The sequence below is a fragment of the Eleutherodactylus coqui genome, chromosome 12 (assembly GCF_035609145.1).
Source record: "Eleutherodactylus coqui strain aEleCoq1 chromosome 12, aEleCoq1.hap1, whole genome shotgun sequence".
Taxonomy (NCBI): Eukaryota; Metazoa; Chordata; class Amphibia; order Anura; family Eleutherodactylidae; genus Eleutherodactylus; species Eleutherodactylus coqui.
The window spans coordinates 69872114-69895671 of record NC_089848.1 but is presented as its reverse complement, the minus strand read 5'-3'; the positions used below and the strand labels follow the sequence as shown (position 1 = coordinate 69895671).

Here is a 23558-nt window from a genome sequence, read left to right as displayed (position 1 = left end):
ATGCATGAGGGCTCAGTCACGGGCGTTTTTTATAAAAACGTTCGTACTGCGTTCGTCAAAAAAAAAAAAAAAAAAAAAAAAAATCGCACCTAGAAAAGATAGAACATAAGGGTGGCAATGGACATGGTCACACGTTTTCTTTTTACGCGTGCAGTGGTGAGACATTTTTACGTGCATAAACACGCGCGTAAATACGCTTGTGTGACTGAGCCCTTACTTTGATAGATTAGACTTTTACGGTCGCAGTGACACAAAATATGAATTTTTGCTTCATTATTTAAATTCTTTTATTGTAAATATGGCAAAAGTTTTTTTTTAACTTTTATTAGTTTTTTTTAAATGATTAGTAAGACTTTATTTTCTGATTGTTACTCATTATTTTATTCCCCGGAGGGGACCACAACTAGCGATGCTTTGATTGCTCCTGCAGTATGATGTAATGCCACAGCATTACATCATACTGCTATCGGGCAGGCTATCTATTAAGCCACCCCATGGGCATGGCTTGATAGGTATTCTGCCAAGACAGCCCTGGATATTTTCAGAAGGCCCCCGGCTACCATGACACCCGCACAGCTCCTTGCGATCTCATCGTGGGGAGCCGTACGGGAACCTCGAACATTGTTCAGGGGATTTAAATAATGCTATCAGAATTGACAGTGGCATTTCCAGAGTTACAAGCTATGATGAGTCGCGCGGCTGATCGGAGCTGTTGCCGAAGGTGTTGGCTGTAAGAAACAGCCAGCGCCCGCGTTGTATGGAGGGAGATCACCCCGCAATCTCGCTTCTCACATACACTGTAAGGGCTTAGTCAGACGGGCGTTTTTTGCCGCGATTTGCGGATCGCATGACGGATGCGCATCCGCAAATCGCGTGACCGGTGCGCGCAAGTCGCCCGCAAATCACCCGAAAATCTGCTCCTAGCCGCGTTTCATTAGAAACGGGCCGGAGCTGCCAGCGCATTGCATTCAATGGAGACGGCAATACAGCCGTCTCCATTCAAAGCAATGCGCTGTGGGCGAGCCCGGGATGAATTGTCGGTAAGGGCTTAAATATATACCGTATTTTTCGCTCTATAAGACGCACCTGCTGATAAGACGCACCTAGATTTTAGAGGAGGAAAATAGAAAAAAAAATATTTTGAGCCAAAAAGTGGGCTCAAATATTTATTACAATAACAGAACTATTGTGGGGGCTGGCTACTGTATGGGACACTAATATAGGGGCTGGTTACTATATGAGACACTTGTGGGGGGCTGGCTACTGTATGAGACACTAATATGGGGGCTGGCTACTGTATAGGACACTATTGGGGGGGGCTGGTTACTGTATAGGACACTATTGGGGGACTGGATACTGTATGGGACACGAATATGGGGGGGGGCTGGTTGCTGTATGGGACACTACATGTACATGTATGTGGGGTTGCCCTAAAGTTGCACAGCCCCACATACATGTACATGAATGTGTTAAACTGTCACTGAGTGATTCTGTGTAGTGACAGTTCAGACAATTCATGTTGTGTTTTACCTTTTTTTTTCTTTTTTTTACACTTTACTGTTCACTCTCTTCTCTCTTCATCCACATGTACCGGTATACAAGGTGCAAAACTACAATTCCCGTCATGCCTGCACAGAAAAAAGCTGGTCAGGCATGATGGGAAGTGTAGTTGGACTACAAGCGCCGTACTGCGCATGCGCCGGCGCCATACGTGACACGGCGCTTGCGTCACATCCCCCCGTCCTCTCCATCCAGTCCGCCCTCCGCCGCCGCAACGGACCAGAGAAGAGGAGAGGCGGCGACAGAGGCGGCGGTCTCCAGATGAAGATCTCCCCTGGACGGCGAAGCGAGACAGAGGCTGTCCGGGACACTTTTGGTGAGTATATCGCCGCCCCCCCTCTGCTCCAGCGTCTCCCCCCCCCCCTCCCTGCCTGCATCTTCGCTCCATAAGACGCGGCTGATTTTTCATCCTACTTTGGGAGGAAAAAAACTGCGTCTTATGGAGCGAAAAATACGGTAAGCCCTTACCTGCAATTCATCCTAAAATGTGTTAAAATAAAAAAAAATTGCATACTCACATTCTGCCGGCAGCTCCGAGCGGCCGTCCTGCAGTGGGTGTGAAGGGGGTGTGAGTCAGACCTGCCCCCTGATTGGCTCAGCGCTGAGCCAATCAGAGGCATGCCTCACTCACACCCATTCATGAATTCATGAATGGATGTGAGTCAGACCTGCCCCTGATTGGCTCAGCGCTGAGAGGCAGCAGTCACTCACCCATTCATGAATTCATGAATGGGTGTGTGAGTGAAACCGGCCTCTGATTGGTCAGGCTGTGACCAATCAGAGGCAGATCATTCAGCAGGCGGGGATTTTAAAGCCCCGCCGGCTGAATAGTGCCGAGAAGCAGTTCAGGAGAACTGACAGCGGCCGCGGCTGGACTCCGGCTGCAGCGGAAAGGTGAGTATACAATTTTTTTTTATTTTAACATATTTTAGAATGAATTGCAGGGAAGGGTTTATATATTTAACCCCTTCCCGACAATTCACCCCGCGCACGCCGGCAGCCCATTGCTTTCAATGGAGCGGCTGTATTGCCGCTCCATTGAATTCAATGGGCAAACATCGTTCTTCTCTGCCACAGCTGTTACAGCTGTGGCAGAGAAGAATGATTTGTCTTCTATATGTTCTCAATGGGGTCGGCGCTGCTGCCACCGGCCCCATTGAGCGCATATACAGAAGCGAACAGGAATTGCAGATAGGTGCGATCTGCGATTTTTTGTTCTATAATTTATCGGACGAGCGCATAAAAAGCGCTCATGTGTCCGATACCATTGCAAAGCAATGGTTTTAAAAAATCGCCGGACGCATGCGCATGCGCAAATCGCGGCAAAAAACGCCCGTCTGACTAAGGCCTAAATGAATGCCCTGCAGAATTAAGGGGTTAAATATGAGGGATGTGATCATATATATAACTAGGAATTGCTGGAAGGGATGCAGGGTACGCACAAGGTTATTTGTATAGTGAAAAGTTGAGAAACATCAGAAGCAAGATGCAGGAAAAGACTATTTGGCTAATAATGAAGAATTTAAAATATTGTATGTTGGCTGGACAGATAATCTTACAACTGTGATAGCTCCAGAATAATAGTCAAAATAAACAAGGCAGAAATGTCTTTTTTTTAGGTTGTTGAAATTATGAGGAAAAAACCTCTGCTTTGTAGAAAGTAGAAGACGTGAATCTGTATGCAGTAAGGTTACCTGTTTGGAAAGCAGCTCCTTGCATAGCGTATAAAGGGTAATAAATTTCCTGGCCAGCGGGCGAGCATCAAGGAACCCCTCGGCTATCAGCATTATTTCACAGATCAGCTCAGTGTCTGGAACCACCATGGCACACGGCCTGAAAGAAGCGCCAGTGTGTGATCATTAACACTGCAGTCTTTAAAGATGCGAGTACATCAAGAAAAAATAAACACTTGAAATTTACAAGCAAGTTACAATGCATGAAATAATAAATATTAAAAATTGTACTGATCATTTTTATATCTCAATTTTCTCACAATGGGAACAATGTTGAATCATTGGATAGAAACGAGAAACCAAAATTTACCTAAAATTAATGGAATGTTACGCTGCACTAATGATTAAACTGGTGGACAGAATGCGGAACTCTTTTATTTTGTTCCTTGTGGAAAATCTGCAGCAAATCCAGAATATAATATGAATGCCCTGAAATCTGCAGTAACAATAGCTGCTGCTGTAAATGGGAAGTAGGTTTTGTAGCAATAGAACCCATTGATTTTAATGGGTTTATACATATGGATATATTATTCCTGCACATTTCAGTTGCGCAAAAAAAACAAAACACAGCATGCTCTATTTTCCTGCGCACCTAAATTCCGCATAGAAGTTAATGGGGATGCGCAAATGCCTGTGCAATACACTAGGAGATGTGTGACACACTGTGTAATTGCGCAGGAAAAGGAACACATCTGGAACTCAGACTAATTAGCCTTTTAGATCGGTGCGTCTTTGTTTGTGGTGCGCTAATGTACATGCCTTGTGGGTGCAAAAAGTACAGTAAAATACGGTGATGCGCGTGCAAAAAAGCAATGTTCGTTACGCAAATATGCAGTGCTCAGGCAAATGCAAATGTGCATTTGCTCATGTAAAGAGGGCCTTACAGAGGACTTCTAGATACAAGCTACACAGGATGTTCACGCGCCGTAGATTTATTGCAGCATTTTCAGGGATTTCTGCTGGCTACTTTCAGATGTATAGGAGAGTTAGTAATTTCTGCACAGGAGCTGCTGCTTGTGAACATACCCTTAAGGCTGTGGCCACGTGGGGCAGAATATCTACAGCGAAAATTCCGCCAAGGTGTGCACCCCTGTACGCTCAGAAACATGTGTGTGTGAAGGTCCATGCATTGTCTTCAATGGAGCTGCGGCTGCTGCCAGCGGCTCCATTGAAAGCAATGGTCTGCTGGCACCCCTGACATGATTTTCAGGGAAGAGCTTTAAGCATAAGCTCTTCCTTAAAAATCATCCCTTTTAGTGAATCACCCCCTTTTATTAACACTAAAAGGGATGATTTTTAGAGAAGAGCTTATACGTAAAGCTCTTCCCTGAAAATCACTTCAGGGGTACTGGCAGAACCATTTCCTTCAATGGAGCCGCTGGCAGCAGCCGCTGCTCCATTGAAGGCAATGCGTGCATTCCCTACGGTGCACGCATGTCTGTCTTTACAAGCGCATGCCTGTAAAACGCAGACATGTGAACACACTATAGGGAATGCAGTGGTTGTAATAGACGCATGTTTTTGTGCGCGCGTATGCACGTACATAAACATGCTTGGGTGAAGGCACCCTCAGAAACAAAATCTGCATATGTTACATGCAAATTTTTGTAAATTTTGCCATGAATTTTCACCTTGCTCATTAGTGAATTCCAGAGTGCATATAAGCAGCATGCAATTGATACGCTGCAAATTGTAACTCTGCATCGCAGATCAATTCTGCTTTTTCCCCCACAGAATGTGATTAAGGTTTCTTAAACTCTCATCAGCTTTGTTACTACAGTAAATGCCAGGGATCTTCCGGATGATATTGTGCTGCAGGGTTTACTACCCATGTGGATATACCCTACTGCTGGAATCAGCGATGCTCTTTCTATGGCAGTTTTTAGTATGTTTTTTGTCAAGCACAGGAGTGGATACAAAAGACAGAAGTACGGTAGCAGTCGGTTTTGTTTTCACTTATCATTCTCTTCAGATCTCCTCCTGACTTCAGCTCAAAAAATCTGCCACAAAAATGGCCTGCGTGATTTCAGCCTAAGGCTACCTACACACAGGCAAGAGCGATATCGTGTCGAGAACTTCGGCCCGTTATTTTGCGCTCGCCAGCGTGCGATTTACTCACAGATGTGAGATGTTTTTGAAGCAAAAATGCATCTCATTTGTGAAATTCTGATTCTCTCACATGAGTTTCACACGCGATAAAGGAACGGAGTGTTTCCCTTTGACTTCCCATTTTTTCCCACATCGCATAGCTCATGTATATGACTTCATTCAAAAGAATGGGGTTCATATTTGCGCAAGATTTGTACATCTCACAATGCACAAATCTCACGCGATTTTCTCTGCTGTGTGAAACCGGCCTAAGCGCATGTTCACACAAGTTTTTACATATCAAATCCGCAATAATATTTCACTGTGTGAATAAGGCCTTAGGCTTTCCTTCATACAAGCCACAAATTTGAATGCACCTCCAGACTGGAATCACACATGCAGGTTTTGACGTTTTTTTGTGCAGTTTGGTTTGGCCAATAGCAAGACTTTTTTATAGAATATTTAAAGCCTTAAAGCAATTTTCAAGTGATTTCCAAGCACTTTTCACATCACTCAACTATTTTCAAATTGCTCAGAAATCCAATTAATAGTTACTTGACAGGGAGATATTGAAAAGATTCAATGCAACGCAATGGACGGAAATTTCAGAGCGATTTGTTGTTTTTTTTTGCAGTAAACTACAGTGTAACCTTAGTCCTAAAATAGGAAAATGATCAGGGAGTGTAAAAAATACCTGCTGAATGTTCTTTTAGTAAATTAAGATAAGCAAAGTAAATGCAAGCATAAAGGAGATCTAAAATATATATTGTATGGTGAAGCTATAGGGATGCCATGCTTACTTTCCTGGGGTGAAAATGCCTAAAGCATATATTATAACCATTTTTAAAATAAAATAAAACACATGCTAGTAAAGAAAGCAACAATAGATGGCGATAGCGCTCCAACAGCTTGCCTGAAAAGGGCCTTGAGATTCTCCGGCAGTTCTGTGCGGCCGGCATAACCAGGGTTCATAGTGATAAATATTCCCACTGATGGCTTCAATGTGATGTTTTCTCCAAGGAAAAAGAATCTGTCAGGAGGAGAGGGACAAGCTGTGAAATGCGTTCTTCGCAAAAGATTACATTTTGATTTGATGTAAGTTATCATTTCTGGATAGATTCTCTACTTGCCTCTTTTTCTTGTTGTGAATGGCATCTTGAATACTTTTCACTTGTACTGCAACCACTGACAGAACTTCTACTGCAATCCTGTTAAATTCATCAAAACATCCCCAGGCTCCAGTCTGCGCCAGGCCTTTATATATGTTTCCTACAGACTGCAAAATAAATTGCAATGAAACTGCACTGTGGGAAGAAATGTTTTAGGAAGCACAGATTGTGAATTTACCATTTAACTTACTTTATAATCCATCTGTTCGGAGCAGTTGAAAACGTATACCATCACCCCCAGGGCCCGACCTAAATCTTTGGTGGTTTCAGTTTTTCCTGTTCCAGCAGGGCCGGCTGGAGCGCCACTCATGGTTAGATGCAGGGACTGTGTTAGGGTGATGTAGCACCTTACAAGGAACAACAAATTAAGTCTTAGAAAAATAATGTCAGCAACAGGCTGGACAAGCATAAAACAACGCCAGTAAAGAAGTACGCCTTTTGAGTGAAGGTAGAGGCAATCATGAAATAAACTACTGCACACTGATGAGGGGGCAAACACCCCGAAACAGCTGACTGTGTATGGATTCTGGCTTGACTTTCAATTCCTAGTCATTGTTACAAGGCTTGTATAAAGAGTCTAACATTGACTTGCAGGAATGCTGCCTTCCAATAGGTGGCGCTGCAGAGGTATTGTTCCATCTTCCTTTTTTGCATATTACCCAGAGGAGCATGAATGGCCTTATACGTCTCCTCACTCACCTTCTAGGTGCTCTCCCTAAGTAGAGAGGTTAGCGATCCTGCTAAACTTTTTGGAAACTTTGGAACAGCTACTGTATTGCCCAGAAGTTTATTTCTTACAATTTAAGATGTCGTTATTTTTTTAGATCATATTAGGGGGTCCAATCCCCTCTTAATTCACTGCCCAAAGGCAGTCTTGTCTCCCAGGATGAATATACACTGTAGTTCCTTCTGATGCTGAGGAATTACAAATCAGAAGAGATGCCCTGCAGCATCTCCCATGCTGAGACTATGCAGTCAGTGTATCCCTTGATCTCAGCGCTCCATCCTCCCGGCTGAGCACTGACATCCAGCTGCAGCACAAATGATTTGTTGGTAGAGATGAGTGAATCTTTAAAAAATTCTATTCTTCATTGATCTTCCAAAATGAAAATCAGTTTCTGCGATTCGCTGCAAATTTTAAACCTGGCGAATTGATTCTATCTCCTCTGTTTACGTAGTTATTACCCCAGAGGAAATCAATGCTATAGAGAAGGACAACGGAGTTCTGCAGGAAGAATAATGTATAAAATAGTGAAAATCTGTATTACAGATGTCTCCATTCTAAAGGTTTATGGTTTTATACAAATAAAGCTTAATCATTGTGTAAAAGAAATATTACAGGTGGTCTTTTTTTTTTTTTTTATAAATTCTTTAATTTATTTTCAAGTCAAAGGGCTTATTCACATGGGTAAGTATCTTGCGCGAGTTTGTGCGTTGCGAGCAGTGGGGAGCTCTCTCTCTCTCTCCCCCCCCACACTCCCCTCTGCAACCCCCCCACATACCCCCGGCGCCCCCCGAATCTTTTCGCACGAGTAGGCAGTTACTCGAAAAAAGCGATGCTCGATTGCGAAATAGCCCTAAACGAGTACGTTCGCTCATCTCTAGTAGGCATCAACTGCCCCCCCAAAAAAACAGTCACCCATGGGGAGTCCCGAAAGAGATGTAGAAGAGTACACTTCACCACTGGTATTTACTGACAATTGCAGACTTGTGTGTGAACTCAAATATCCTGTACAACTGAGCCAAGGAAAATGAAAAGTAAAGATGTAACCATTCTGGTTCTGGGTAGAAGTCTCTTGTATTGTAACCCAAGAAGAGAGAGCGTAGTCAAGGAAAGACAGGAGTCAATTCTCCTGTTCTCCAGGAATAATCTTTGAAAATTCCTGGGGGAAAAAAGTCCCAGAAGTTGTCCCTATCTTCAAAAAAGGGAAGAAGGTGGATCCAGGAAACGACAGGCCTGTGAGCCTGACTTCCATACCGAGAAAGATCTTTGAACAAATTATTAAACAGCATGTATGCAAAAATATGGAGTAATTAGCCACAGTCAGCATGGGTTTGTAACATACAAGTCATGCCAGACTTCATGTATAAGGGGAGTGGAGTTAGATGTACCCACAATAAATCCTGATTATACGTTATAATTTATTTCCGCAAGGAATTATCCGATTGGATGTTTGTTCGCTTAGTCTCTAACAGGAAGGTTTTTAACATTAATTAATAAAAGTAAATTTTTAAGTAGTCCATTCAGTGAAAGGCCTATACTTATTCTGGACTATTCCTGTTCAGTGAATTGAAAGTCATGCCATGAATCTAATTTCCTTCTATGAGAGAATCAACAACTGGGTTGATTAGGGAAATGCGGTGGATATAGTATATCTTGACTTTAGTAAAGCATTTGACAAAGTATCTCATACCATACTTATTGAAAAAAATGACCGAATATGGGATTGACGAGGCAACTGTTAGATGGATTCACAACTGGCTGATTGATCGTACTCAAAGAGTGGTCATAAATGGCTGCACATACAAGTGGAAGAATGTATCAAGTGGGGTACCACAAGGCTCTGTCCTAGGCCCAGTGTTGTTCAACATTTTATAAATGATCTGGAGAAGAGAATTGATGGGAAACTGATCAAATTTGCTGATGACACAAAGCTAGGAGGGAAAGCTAACACTAGGGAAGAGAGAAAGGATTCAAAAAGATCTAGAAAAGCTTAAAAGGTGGTCAGCGACTAACAGAATGGTATTTAACAAGTTAAAATGCAAAGATGTCCTACATCTGGGCAGGAAAAATGAAAAAAGCACAAACAGAATGGGAGGAAATAGGCTAAGCAGTAGCACATGTTAAAAAGACTTGGGTATACTAATAGATCATAGACTGAACATGAGTCAACAATGTGATGCAGCAGCCAAAAAGGCAAACACAATTATGGGATGTATTAAAAGAAGCATAGAGTCTAGTTCATGTGAGGAAATTATCCCCTTCTGCGCTTCCTTAGTCAGACCTCATCTGGAATACTGTGTCCAGTTCTGGGCACCCCACTTTAAAAAAGACATAGACAAACTGGAGCAAGTTCAAAGAAGAGTTACCAAGATGGTGAGCGGTCTGCAAATCATGTCTTATGAGGAATGGTTAAAGCATCTGGGAATGTTTAGCTTGCAAAAAAGGAGACATAATAGTGGTCTACAAATATCTGAAGGGCTGTCACAGTGCAGAGGGATCAGCCCTATTCTCATTTGCACAAGGAAAGACTAGAAGCAGTGGGATGAAACTGAAAGGGAGGAAACACAAATAAGATATTAAAAAAAACAACTTTCTGACAGTGAGGGTGATCAATGAGTGGAACAGGTTACCACGGGAGGTGGCGAGTTCTCCTTCAATGGAAGTGTTCAAACAAAGGCTGGACAAATATCTGTCTGGGATGATTTAGTGGATCCTGCACTGAGCAGGGGGTTGAACCAGATGACTCTGGAGGTCCCTTCCAAGCCTACCATTCTATGATTATATGGTAACGGGTGTTATCAGGTACAAGGGAGAAAGCAGGTAACGTTGTCAGAGGAAATCCAGGAGTCGGTAACAGGTGGTAGCAGTTTGCAGGTATAAAGGATTGGGTTAGGAAGAGGAGCTAGACTATTGACAGGGAGCTCAATAATCACACACTGATACAGTTTCAGGGCCAGGCTTTTATAGTTTGCCTAATCAGAAGTAACGCAGGACCTGGATAGGGAACCAGACCAGGAGTACAAGATCATGGCTAAGCTCAGCAGGGGAGTTGACCAGATGGCTGGATAGCTCAGCAGGGAGAGCTGCCGCCTCAAGAACAGGAGTTACTTGGTGTGAGCCCTGACAAAAGGACAGTCTCCAACTTAGCCAATTAGGAAGATTTAAAAACCTTGAGGAGGGCAATCATTTGTGAAATAAGCTACCCGATATCCAAACTGATGCATTATACCTACAGTAATGTGCTGATGCATTGAAGCAACATAGCATATTTCTATTGAATGGAAATCAGATTGGTTTAGTGTATATGCAGTCATGTGGAAAACTAAGTACATCTTCTATGGTTTTTCATATCAGGATGTAACAAAAAAAACATCTGATCATTAGCAGGTCTTAAAATTAGATGAATACAATCTCAGATGAATAACAGCACATGACAAGTTACATCGTGTCATTAGCAGTAATAGCTTGAAGTAATTGTTTTCTGTATGACTTTATCAGTTTCTCAAATTGTTTTGGAGGAACTTTGGTTCATCCTTTGCAACGTGACTTCTGTTCACTGAGGTTTATGCGCAGGTCTCTTAAGGTCCTGCTACAGTATTTCTATTGAGTTGAGGTCTGGACTTTGACTAGGCCATTAAGGCACCTTGATTTATTTTATTCTCAGCCATTCTGAGGTAGATTTGCTAGTGTGCTTAGAAGCATTATCCTGTTGCATGATGCATTTTTGGCCAAGCTGTTCTGTAAAATGGTCCAAGCCATCTTTTGCTAAATATAGTATTATAAATAAGGCAGCATGAGCCGGTCCCCCGCCAGTATCTGTGTAAGCACAAGACAATCTAGACTGTAAAACTTTGGAACAAACTCTCAGCTGTGTGAAGTACAGTAGAAAATCTAGAATGCGTAATTACATGGAGTAATTATTGTTTCTACTACTCATGATATTTGCCAGGTAAATAAGGACCTGTAAGGGCTGACATGCTGCACTACCTAAGGGCTCAGTCAGACGGGCATTTCTACACGCGATTTGCGCATGCGCATACGTCCGGCGATTTTATAAACATGAGCGCTTTTTATGCGCTCGTCCGATAAATTATAGAACAGAAATCGCAGATCGCACCTATCTGCGATTCCTGTTCTCTTCTCTATATGCGCTCAATGGGGCCGGCGGCAGCAGCGCCGACCCCATTAAGAACATATACTACACAAATCATTCTCCTCTGCCACAGCTGTAACAGCTGTGGCAGAGAAGAATGATGTTTGCCCATTGAATTCAATGGAGTTGGCAATACAGCAGGCTCCATTGAAAGCAATGGGCTGCCGGCGATCGCGGGATGAATTTTCGGGAAGGGCTTAAATATATAAGCCCTTCCCTGAAATTCATCCAGAAATGTGTAAAAACAAAAAAAATATATATACTCACCTTGTCCCGGCAGACGGAGTTCAGCCGCGGCCGGCGGCAGTTCTCCTGAACTGCTCAGAGTAGTATTCAGCAGCCGGGGATTTAAAATCTCCGCCTGCTGAATGAGCTGCCTCTGATTGGTCACAGCCTGACCAATCAGAGGCAGCTCTCACTCACACCCATTCATGAATTCATGAATGGGTGAGTGAGTGCTGCCTCTGATTGGCTCAGCGCAGGGACGAATCAGGGGCAGCTCTCCCTCACACCCATTCATGAATGGGTGTGAGTGAGAGCTGCCTCTGATTGGTCAGGCTGTGACCAATCAGAGGCAGCTCATTCTCTGAGCAGTTCAGGAGAACTGCCGCCGGCTGCGGCTGAACTCCGTCTGCCGGGACAAGGTGAGTATATATATTTTTTTTGTTTTTACACATTTCTGGATGCATTTCCGGGAAGGGCTTATATATTTAAGCCCTTCCCGAAAATTCATCCTGCGATCGCCCGCAGCGCATTGCTTTCAATGGAGCCGGCTGTATTGCCGGCTCCATTGAATTCAATGCGCTGGACAGCTCCGGCCCGTTTCTATTGAAACGCGGCTAGGAGCAGTATTTTCGGGCGATTTTTCGGCCCCGGTCACGCGATTTGCGGATGCGCATCCGTCATGCGATCCGCAAATCGCGGGAAAAAATGCCCGTGTGACTAAGGCCTAAGACAGCAAGGCAGACAAGGTGCCACTGAGAAGCAATGTGTTTTTTTTGGAAAGCAGTAATATACAAACTTAAAAAAAAATGTCATCTGCTTTAAAAGGCGCATGTAAAATATTTCCCAAGAAATCTACTCCACTGGGTGGTAATCTTCTTTGCTTTGATGCTACGAGTAAAAACACTGGCTGTTCATGTTAATACTCACAACCAGCCTTCTGTGGTATAGCAAGTGACACCACCAGTCTCCAAAGAATAAAACTATAATTGCATTGAGAAACGTCTTTTCCCCAATTTGTCTCTTTGAGGTAATTTAGACGGGAGAACTGCTTTTTCATTCCGTTGGTGTCTGAGGATGAAAGAATTCCCCTTGACTCAAAGACAATTCTTTCCTTCCTGCATTCTCTCTCAAGTGCACAAGTTCAGTATAAGGTGGAAACGGCAGCCACAGTTTTATACCTGACAGGAGGCATCTGATGCTTTAAAACAACTCTGAGCCTTAAAAGTTGGTTCACTATTTGTGAAAACATAAATTCCCACACAGGTCAACCTCTGCCAATGGAAACTGTTTTCTTTTCAGTTAAACAGATTATACACAAAAAACATGGTTAATACTTTGTTTTCCCCAAAATAAGACACTGTCTTATATTAATTTTTGCCCCAAAAGAGGCACAGTGTCTTGTTTTCATAGGGTGGGGGGTTTATGCTCACCTGGTCTGCGGCGTCCCAATGCCTCCCGATGGACTTCGGCAGTACTGCTGTAAACTGCGTTCTCCCCGTCTTGCAGCTGAGCTTCTTCCTGGTGACAGGGCTTTGAATAACCTGCATCCAGCAAAGCGCGCGCTATGAATAACATCACTGAGTGGCTGTTATTGGCTGATCGAGCGCCGGCTGTGATTGCCTGGCTGGGGCTCAGTTAGCCAATCACAGAGCGCTTTGCAAAAGGTGGGGTATTCAAAGCCCCGTCACCAGGAAGAAGCTCAGCTGTGAGACGGGGAGGATGTAGTTTGCCGCAGGAGACTATTCTGCACGGACGACTTCCATTGAAATCAATGGAAGCCATCCAATCAGCGGCACTTACTGCAGAAAGGTCGCGAATTCTACATCATTACTAGGAAAAATGGAATCCAGCTCGCCCATGTGCATGAGGCCTAAGAGCGACTCTTGCTCTGGCAGATCTTCTGCTGAACTGGTATTAGAGAACTGCCATTCAGGTTAATAACCATCCTGTAATACTTCTTTTCCCCAGCAGGGGCTTCTTCAGGTGAAATGCGTGGCTATCCAATGTTACCCTTGGCAAAATCAGGTAATTGCTAAGGGTGCTGAAAGTGAGACTCAGAATGATTAGTTGTTCGCCTCGGGCCACAAATTCTGGAGGGATAGTGAAAGTTAACAAAATGCCTTCGACGACAAAGAATTTTGGTTACAACATGTTCCACGGAACTTATTTACCTGTCAGTCAAAGGTGTAATAACCAGCCGGGGTGTATTTCCTAAATATTCATAGGAATATTGGAACTGGGCATCACAGATATTGGCAAAGCAGTGCTTTTGTTTGTCATCCCAACGATGTCTTAGTTGAGACAACCAAGCAAAATCTTGAGCACTAGTCACCTTTAAGAGTAAGAAAAAATATTGAAGAGATTAAAAAAAAAGAATAATGTTATGAAACTAGATTGCAATAAATATAAAGTAATTCATCATATGTAAAAGTGTGCTCAAATAAGCATCATACATAAGCCTAAGCAAGTTTGGTCACTCATGCTCACCATACAGGTTAGGCTAGAAATACATGGTATCTTATAATAATCTTGTATTGCAGTTTAGCTCAACTGAAGAAGATAGTCCACTGAACTGCAATATCACACGAACTATGGCACTTTTTGTAAAGAAGACAATCATGTTTTTCTAATCCTGGACCACTCCTTTAAAAAAACAGCCAAACAACGTGGATCACACAGAGGGAAGTTACGGTTAATTTCTTTGAAGTGCTCCAAAAACATACAGATACAGGCAAAATATTAAGGGGCCGGCCCCCTTTGTCAAACCGCTGGCACCACCCCCGCATTGTAATCACAGGATGCTGATGGCTTGCCATGCCAGCCAGGGGCCTGACGAGGGCTTCCAAATCTGCAATGTGTGTGAGTCTATTAGGGATAACACCGACAAGCATAGTATACTACAATACAATGTATTACAGTGTATCACATAAGCGATCAAAGAATAGCACATTCAAGTCCTCCAGTGGGACTCCAAAAAAAAAGAAAGGCTAGTATTCAGAAAAAAAAAGCCCAAATATAAAAAAAACTAACATTTTTTTCCCTCCGGATAACGTGTTGAAAAAATTATAGAAAAAATAATGTGCCATTTACCCTACATAATGAACGATGTAAAGAAAATGAACAGAAAAAAACAAAGGCAGAATAGCTGGAGTTTTATGCCGATCATGAAGCTCTAATAACAGTGGGAAAAAGTTTGGGCTTTGAGAAACAAGTGTTTTTATTGTGCAAAAGAAAAATTTCTTAAACATGAATGAAGAGTAGAAGAAAAGTACACAACATCATGTACAGCTTTTTTTTCAGGCGCGGGCAAAAAAAATAAATTGCACATTGCGTGTAGAAAAATCGCATGACCGGGTGCATTTGCACTCACATGACCTATCTTCTGCAGGCGCGATTTTCTTACACTTCCAAAAAACGGACATGTGACCACTTTCATTGGAAAGCATTGGATCTTATGGAGTCGATTTTTTTATCGCGCCTATACATGCGCAGAAAAAATTGCTCGCCTGACCGTGGCCTTAACATGGATCAAAATTAAAAGTGAAACCCAACAAATGGGGTATGACTCACAGATTCTTTTACTTGTATTCTTCTCTTATTGATTCCCTGTGTTATGCACAGAGCATACATTTTGCTCACAGTAGTAGTTTAAAGAATACCTGCACTTTCATGCTGGAGCGCTTGTGCTCCGTTGGCAGTTTTCGGTTCCTCCTGACAGCTGAAGACGTCCCTATATAAGTTCTATATGGGGCCGTCCTCAGCTCTGTAAGGAGCCGAAAAAGGCTCACGGAGCACGAGCGCTCCAGCATGAAAGTGCAGGTACTCTTCAAACATATCATGGGATGAATGATAAATTCTTTGAGCACCATATGTGAAACACTTGATATAGCGGTTAAACTTCAATCTCCAGCACTCTCATTGAAATTAAAGGAGCAGCCACCACGCCAGTCATGCAGGGACTTTCAGGAACCCATTCTCAAGATCAGTGGGAGTTCTAGCGGTCGAACCCTCACAGATCAGGAAGTGTCTATCGTGACGCAACCCTTTTAAGTGAAATTGCCCTGTAATAACTTTAAAACAAAATAAACTTATTACCTTATGCATAACAAGCTTGGCAACCACATCCCTGGCATGGACATCTATGGTACAGATTGTCATGATTTTCTGCCTGTCTCCAGGGGAGAGTTCCCCCAACAACATGGTAATAAGAGCATTTAACTGATTAATCTGAAAATATAAGAAAGGAGGTTCAGTTTGTCCCATCAGATGACCATTGCAAGTTCTGACATAAAAATGTGCAGTAGGGCAAGGACAAAAACCGCACTTGTAAAGAAAAGCTAGATAATATTACGTTTTAGTTGAAAACATGATGAGCCTCAGCAGTAGTATATCCGCAACAGCAATAAACCCTGTTAAATTAGCTGTGCATAAATCTGTCCAGAAGACAGAAGACGACCGCCGGGGCCGGAGAGAAAAAGCCGGACTGCTCTTCTAGGTGAGTAAAAAAAAATTTTTTTAACTTTTATTTACAGCTAGGGATGATTTTTAGGGAAGGGCTTATATTTCAAACCCTTCCCCGAAAATCATTGCAGCGGGGATTGCCTGCAACCTATTGCTTTCAATGGGGCCGCAGCAGCACCATCCCCATTGTAAGCAATGGGATAGCATTGTGGACTTCTGCCACAGCTGTGGCAGAGGATTCCTTCATCCCTGTGGTTCCTACGGGGTTAAAAGAATCTCTTGCCATAGCTGTCACAGCTGTGGCAGAAGTCCACAATGTACTCCCTATGTTTTCAATGGGGCTAGCGCTGCTGCCGCCGGCCCCATTGAAAACAATGAGCAATATTTCAGATTTTTCTCTGCACTGTGAGGCTCGAGTGAACAATCACAAACGAGTATGAAACCATTGAAAATCATTGGTTTCATAATCATGCATTTTCACTCGCTCTTGCATTGCAAGAAAACATATTGCTAGTGGGTAGGCGCCCTAGAGGGTTGTCTTCAGAAAACAGTTTTTATTTCTATGTCTTGTCAGGGCACATGCATGCCAGAGTGGGTTCCTCTGCCCAGGACTTCCATCTATGAGCTGAAACGAAGATGGTATTGGTGGACTCTGAGCCATCCCAAGGACAACCATTCATCTGAATGCAAACCATGTAATACTTTACTCTTCCTGGAGTGGCTGCTGGAAAAGAAATGTCTGGCTGACTGCAGGTTCCCCCATCAGAATTAGCGGTTAGCTGAGAGAAGGACTGCATTCTGACAAGGGTTATCTCTGATGGGACAGACCTTTTAAAAGGGGCTGTACAATTGTAAACTATTGATGGCCTATGCTTAGGATGGGTTATCAATAGTAGATCAGGTAGGGATCTCTTGCCTTGGATCCCTGCTAATCAGCTGTTAGCAAGACCAGTGTGCTCTTGCACTGAGCCGCTTTCTGCAGGAAGCAAACAGTTCTCACTGTTCCCTTTGAAGAGTCCCAGTTTGATATTACACATAAATTTCCCACTTACTTCACTGGGAACTTTGCCTGTAATACCAAGCCTGGCCACTGCAATGAAAACAGAGCCATCTGATTCTGGCAGAAAACAGCTTAGTGCACAATCGCACTGGCCTGGCTAAAAGTTGATAGGAGGGGATTCCAGATAGCAGACCTTGGCTGATCTACTATTGATGGCCTATCCTGTCGCCATCAATAGTTTACAACTGGATAACCCCTTTAACTTTATATCTGTATGAAGAAAGGTAGATGATCTGAAGCTGTGTGACAAAAATAATGCTCCAACCATTATCAAGATGTTATTAATTAGCACAATTTGGAACAATTTACAGCAAAAAAAAATTGTACAAGGTGGGATTTTCACTATAAAGAGAAGAGCAAATAGACGCTGATTACATAAGGCAATACAATTCAGGACATATTGTAGTTATATAATGCAGTTTTCTTATTGCTAGAAAATATAATGTCACTCTACAACTTGCAGGACATACCTGTTTTTTATTATAATCTTTGAGTGCAGTTTCAAACCCTTCTTCCATCCTGTCAAATGCAATTCCAACATCAATGGTCCACCAGATCTGGGAGCTGGTCAATGCCACCTGAGCTGGGAAGTCTAAAATCCATTGTTCCCTTGGCTTATCCTCATATGCAGCCACAGCCTCAGTTATATGATGCCGCACAGTTTCACACATCGTGTCTTCTACATTCTTCAACCAGTGTTCTACCTTTTGATTACATAGAAAAAATGCAATAGAATATATTTTAACTACGGGTGTTTTTAGAATTTTACATTCAGCGGCGGCAAGCTCTGATTGGCTGAGACAGTCAATAAAGGGCTGTGATTGGGCATCAAGCCAGTGCCGACAACCAATCACAACACTCTATTGCTGGAGGCGGGGTTCTCAAACCTGGCCTACGGCAATAGACTTGTAAGTGCAGGGGAAGCCCGGATCAGCGGCAGAGACCAGCGGCCGCGACCCGGACCACAGCGGCTAGGTGAGTATTACTTTCTTTTTTTCTCTATCTAGCCTAGCTGGGACTGATTTTCGGAGTAGGGCTTCTATTGCAAGCCCTCCCCCCGAAAATCGGTGAGCGGTTAACGCTGCCAAAAACACGGCACCAAGTGTTGCCTCGTTTTCAGCAGTGCTGAAACCGCTGCCCATTCATTTCAATGGGCGACGCAGGGCTGAAAACGCCCAAAAATAGAAGATGCAACGCTTGTGTGAGCAGCCTCATTGAAATAAATGGGTGCGTTATACAGCGTTTAGCGCTGGGCTGAACATGCAGCGCTAAACGCTGTACAAAATGCCCTGTGTGAGGGAGGCCTTAGTTTCAGTTCCCAGAGCTCTGAATGTGACAGGTGGACGGTCCCCGATGCTCACTGTTAGGTGGTGATTTCAAACTTGATTGACAAGGAGTTTTGGGAACCGCCCAACAGACACATTCATGCAGAAACTAAGAAGGGCCAATACAAGGGAAAGGGAGGCAGTAGGTAAAACAAGAGAGACATTACTGGAGTCAGCAGGGGTGCAGCTGGTAAGCTATGCAGCTGGCCCCACTGATATGCAGACATGACAATTCCTCTTTAACTTATGGGGCATTGCAAAGCCCAACAAATACATCCCATAAATGCCTGACCACTAAATAGTTTAAGCATCCCCCATATTAGCCATCACGAATCAGGCATCCCGAAGAAAATGTACTTTTATTCACTCAAACGCTGTACGCTAATTAACCACTAAGTGTTTGCTGGGTGCTTCCTGATCTGTATCTTCAGCGAGCAGCAAAAGCACCTAACAAACCCCTCATCTCTGCTCTTGACTGACGTCTCCTGGAAAGAGATGAGGATGAAGAGCAGGGAGAAGTGAGCCAGGGACACATCTTGGAAGAACTCTAGAAGTTGTGCTTTGGAATGGCCCATGAATTTCTCTCTCTTTCTATATGGTTAGTCCCGTTGGGAGTTCAAGGATCACAAAGCTCTGCGGACTGGCACAACTGCCCTATTCCAAACACTAATGGGGGTCTGAGCACCTGGATCCCCATTACTATCTTCTGAAATGTCACTAAGAATCTGTTCACATCTGTGTTAAGCTACTCTGTTGTTTGTAATTGTCATAGGAGCTGAATAACAAAAATAGTAGAAGTGATCCGGCACATTCTGAAGGTGAACGGCGCTCAACGGACCCCATTGATTATAATGGACTCCGTCATGATTCCGGAATTACACCATATATTATCTTGGATGAAATAGTGCATATTAGATTTTGCGCCAGATCTGCGCCCAGGTTCCGGACGGAGCCTCCAACACAGAGGCAAACAGAGCCTAAACTATATAAGAATATAGGAGGACAGTCAAAAAACGTTTTACAATAGTTTCTGGTGTAAAAAAAAAGTAGCAAATGTTTGTACAAGTCGGGATTTATGGAAAACTTTGTGACTTTTTACTGTCTTCACTGCTATCCGACACATTTTTAAAAAGAGGCGTGGGTCGTTGGGAGGGGCTGCTGCCACGACAGACCATCATATTTTTATGTTACTTGCGCCAGAAACCAGATTGGACCTGGTGTACATTTTTGCAAAATGCATGAAAATACAGCAGGTCCTGTTTTGTTTTTGCTGCACTCCTGAGAACAAACCCATCGAAATCAATGGGTTCTATTCTCTGTGTTTGGCACGCATAGATTTTACATGCACAAATAACCGTGCAAACATGGTCATGTGAAGAAGCCCTAAGACTAATGTTTAAAATGCAGGTCTTAATAAATGTTTTCCATAGATTTGTGCACATTCATTTTAAGCAGCTTCAGAAGTTTCTTAGTTGTTGCTAAATAGAGAGGTCACTTGAAATGGTTTTGAGGACTTATCATACTGGCTTTACAGCTGCAACACATCTAAATCTGCCCCAGTATACCATCATCTGGTAAATAATAAAATTACTAACAACTCAAAGCAATTAGGTTCTTATTAAGCTGGCCCTATACTAGATATTTTGGACGTCTGAAAAGGTCAATTTAGACCATTCGATTTTGAATGGTAATCGTTTAGTGTAAATATGGCCAACGATCGAACGATGAAAGATAATTTGTTCACTTATCGTTCATCATTCGTTTCATGCGAGCATGAAAATCGTCGTTGGCTCATTAGGTAATCGTTCAGTTTAATTACTGATGGTTCAGTCGCTCTGATTCAGTGCTACAGTGAATGTGAGCAACTGAACAATTTAGCTTGCAAATGATTTATCTGCCTGTATAAACAGGCTGCACAAGTGAACGAGCGAGCGCTGACATCGAGCAAACGATAAATCATTATGTGTAAAAGCACCCTTCATCCGCTATGTTATAATATGTTATCACCTGTCCTCTACACTGGCAAGTCACACTGAATGGGACAAACTCCTTCTCTTTGCTGTACATGCCAGTCGCCTCGTTTTCAACCCGCTCTTGGAACTGGAGGTCAGCGATGTTGTCAAAAAGTTTTGCTAAATGTCGTGTCACCTGAAAAAGATAAAATAACATAAATCACACATTGCTCAAATCTTGAGTATTTAAGTATTAAATATTTACTTAATGTTTGTGAAAAAACTGGTTTAATCAGTTGACACCTGAGACGGTATAAATATCAGTAAATGCCAACGTATCACAGCTCTGGACAGAAGCCTATGGCCTGTGCAGGGGCGTATTTGTACAGCCTTTCAATGGCTTTATTCACATGAGCGTGTTTTGTATGCGAAATAAAATATGCAGCCCGCTCTATTTTCCTGTGAATTTGTGCAGGGAAAGAGCACATATTCAGCTAATTAGATTAACTGGCAATTTCAATTAATGGGAACATGCGTGGTTTTTTTTGCACATGCAAAAAGTACAGTAAGACACGCACATGCTCGCACAACTATGCGATGTCCATTGAGCAAATATGCAGTTGAAATATGTGCGTAAATGCGCTCACGCCCGTGTGACACCGACCTTACTGTAGTAGTGTGATATCAAGAAAGCATCTTATCCTTGGCTCTAAGTATACAGGCTGGGGATACACACAATAACTGGTTATTTCTGAAGAACAATGCCTATTTTGTATGACAAACTAAAAGGCGCGCCATACTTCTTTAATGATAGATTCATCATTTTCATAATTCATTCTACCAAATCTTTTGTGGTAGAAATGTTCTTGAGGACGGCACTTTTTGAGTAGCGTGGTTACTGGTTAACCACCACTGTAGAAGATAATGCTGCATTATTGGAGCTGCACACATCACATGGCACCTGGCAGGCCGCAGCCCAAACCATTTTCATGTCATTATTCTTTGTCTTTTTATTTAAGTAAGTCCAAAGTTCTGTGCAGATTAATTTGTCATATATACTTGCAGCGGTTGGAGCTTTGTTTTTCTGACACAAAGCGTCAAATCTTATCCATAATGTGATTGTTACCAACAGGAGAAACCAAGTCATCTTGTAGATATGATACCTTTTAATGGGTAACAAAAATGCATGACGTAATAGCGAGCTTCCGGACCAACGCAGGCCTGCGTTGTATTGTGTTAAATGATACAATTCTGTATAGTGTAGAGTTAAATTCTGGATGCCTGACATTTCCACTAGGTAGAGCTTAGGAAATTACTGAATGCACATTGAACTTAATAACAAAACAGTATGCAATAAGCTTTTAAGCTTCCTCTAGATGTAGGCAGACAGAATTGTATTCATTTGACTATATGAACAAGCTACACGAATAGTGCGCCCAGCCTAATGTCTATGGACAGTAAGGTTTCTTCCCCTGGTCAGCTTTGAGGCCTTGTATCTTTCTCAGTTTTCATACACTTCATCAGACCGGCAATTATCTTTGTGTTTTACAAAATATACATATTTGGCAAATGTTTGCCTTTAGCCAATCTTCTAGATGCCAGTCATACTATAAAGCAACAAAAGGGGATTTAATGCTTGGCAAAGACCAAAAATATATTTTACATTTTCACCTGATCTAATTCATTAAAGGTTGCCTGAGATAGGAAAAAAATCAAAAAATGTAAGAAAAGGAAAAGTTTGATCTTGCACTGCTCTAGCGCCACCACTCTGGTCTTCCTTGCCAGGCTCTGATTACCTGGCTGCAGTGTGGTGGAAACCCAATATTGGGCATTGGACCTGTATTCAGGAGTTAACACTCGGTATAACCAAATGTCATGTTTGCCTTCTATTCTTACATTTACGCAATATGCAATACTTCCTTTAATGAAACTTCTGTTCTCAAAACGCTGACAAGATAATATATAGTGTAAACACGTTACATTTTCCATCTGTTTTGTAAATTTAGAAATAGGACCAGACATAGATAACCGCACTTGAGACAAGTACCGCTTTTAGATACCCAAGCAATTTTACTGGAAACGTATGCAAATAACATGGGAGGTTTGTGCAATTTATAGTTCATGATGTAACATCCAATCATATCGAAGGAACCACACGTGGGTCCAAGACAACCCACTCATCCCGTCTACCACCTGATGGCCAATCACAGATGACCGGAGGATGGAAGAATTGCAAGATGCTTATCCAATAATTAAACAATACGTTGTATCTATGTAATCTTTGACCTGCCCAGATGGGCAGATATGTTAAACTCTTTAAAAGAGGCTGCGCACCCAACAATAAAGGAGAATTGAGGAAGCTTATACATGCTGAACCTGTGTCAGTGTGAAAACTTCTTATGCGCATTATCAATTCAGAATTAATATGGAAGGGTGTAAACATTCCTAATTGAATAAGTTGTTGGACACAAAGTAAATCCACGACAGCAGCAGTGATGTCCCCTATATCCACGTGCAGCCAAACACTAGTCTCAGCACCGGCCTATGGTACATGTGTATTGTCAACACCGGCAGGCTGGTGTGGGAACAGGGTCGTGTCTCAGCTTTTTAGGGCCAGAGGGTTGTCGGAAGTAAAGGTGCGATCATGGGGATGTCCCACATCCCAGCCCGGCTGTTTGACATCATGGGGGGGAATACTCCCAACAAAACTTTTTTCTTGAGAAGATAATGACTATCATCTCTTTCTCCCAGTAACTGGAGCAGTGCAGCAGAGGTCTCTATGTGCCACGGTCAGGTTTTCTCACGGAGCACTCCAAAGGAGGTCCCAGGTACCAACAGGGACAATGCATCGGCAGAGCTCATGGCACAAAAGGCATAGCCTAAAAAAACTGAGCCTGCAATTCAGGTAGAACCCGCTCTCGCTGTCCGTCTTCCACCAACCACACAATCTGCGCCACAGCAGAAGTATTGGTGCTTAAGTACAGAGGGAATGCTGCTTCGCATCAATCTTATCCACCCTTCTGGTCAGCGTCACAATAGACCAATCCACTTCTTCCAGGTTTTAAGGGCACTATACATGTATGAACATTATGAATAAAATATTAACAG

General features: G+C 42.8%; 1 protein-coding gene across 1 annotated transcript in view; it reads right to left on the bottom strand.

Annotated features, from left to right (window-relative positions):
- Positions 1 to 23558, bottom strand: part of DNAH11 (dynein axonemal heavy chain 11) — a 270457-nt gene that overhangs the window by 158357 nt on the left and 88542 nt on the right. The window contains exons 31-38 of the mRNA XM_066584695.1: positions 20506 to 20646; positions 17644 to 17877; positions 15748 to 15879; positions 13824 to 13984; positions 6741 to 6897; positions 6512 to 6657; positions 6295 to 6411; positions 3255 to 3393 (exon numbers count right to left, since the gene is read on the bottom strand). Coding sequence (XP_066440792.1) covers positions 3255 to 3393; positions 6295 to 6411; positions 6512 to 6657; positions 6741 to 6897; positions 13824 to 13984; positions 15748 to 15879; positions 17644 to 17877; positions 20506 to 20646 — 1227 coding nt within the window. The remainder of the gene's footprint in view (positions 1 to 3254; positions 3394 to 6294; positions 6412 to 6511; positions 6658 to 6740; positions 6898 to 13823; positions 13985 to 15747; positions 15880 to 17643; positions 17878 to 20505; positions 20647 to 23558) is intronic.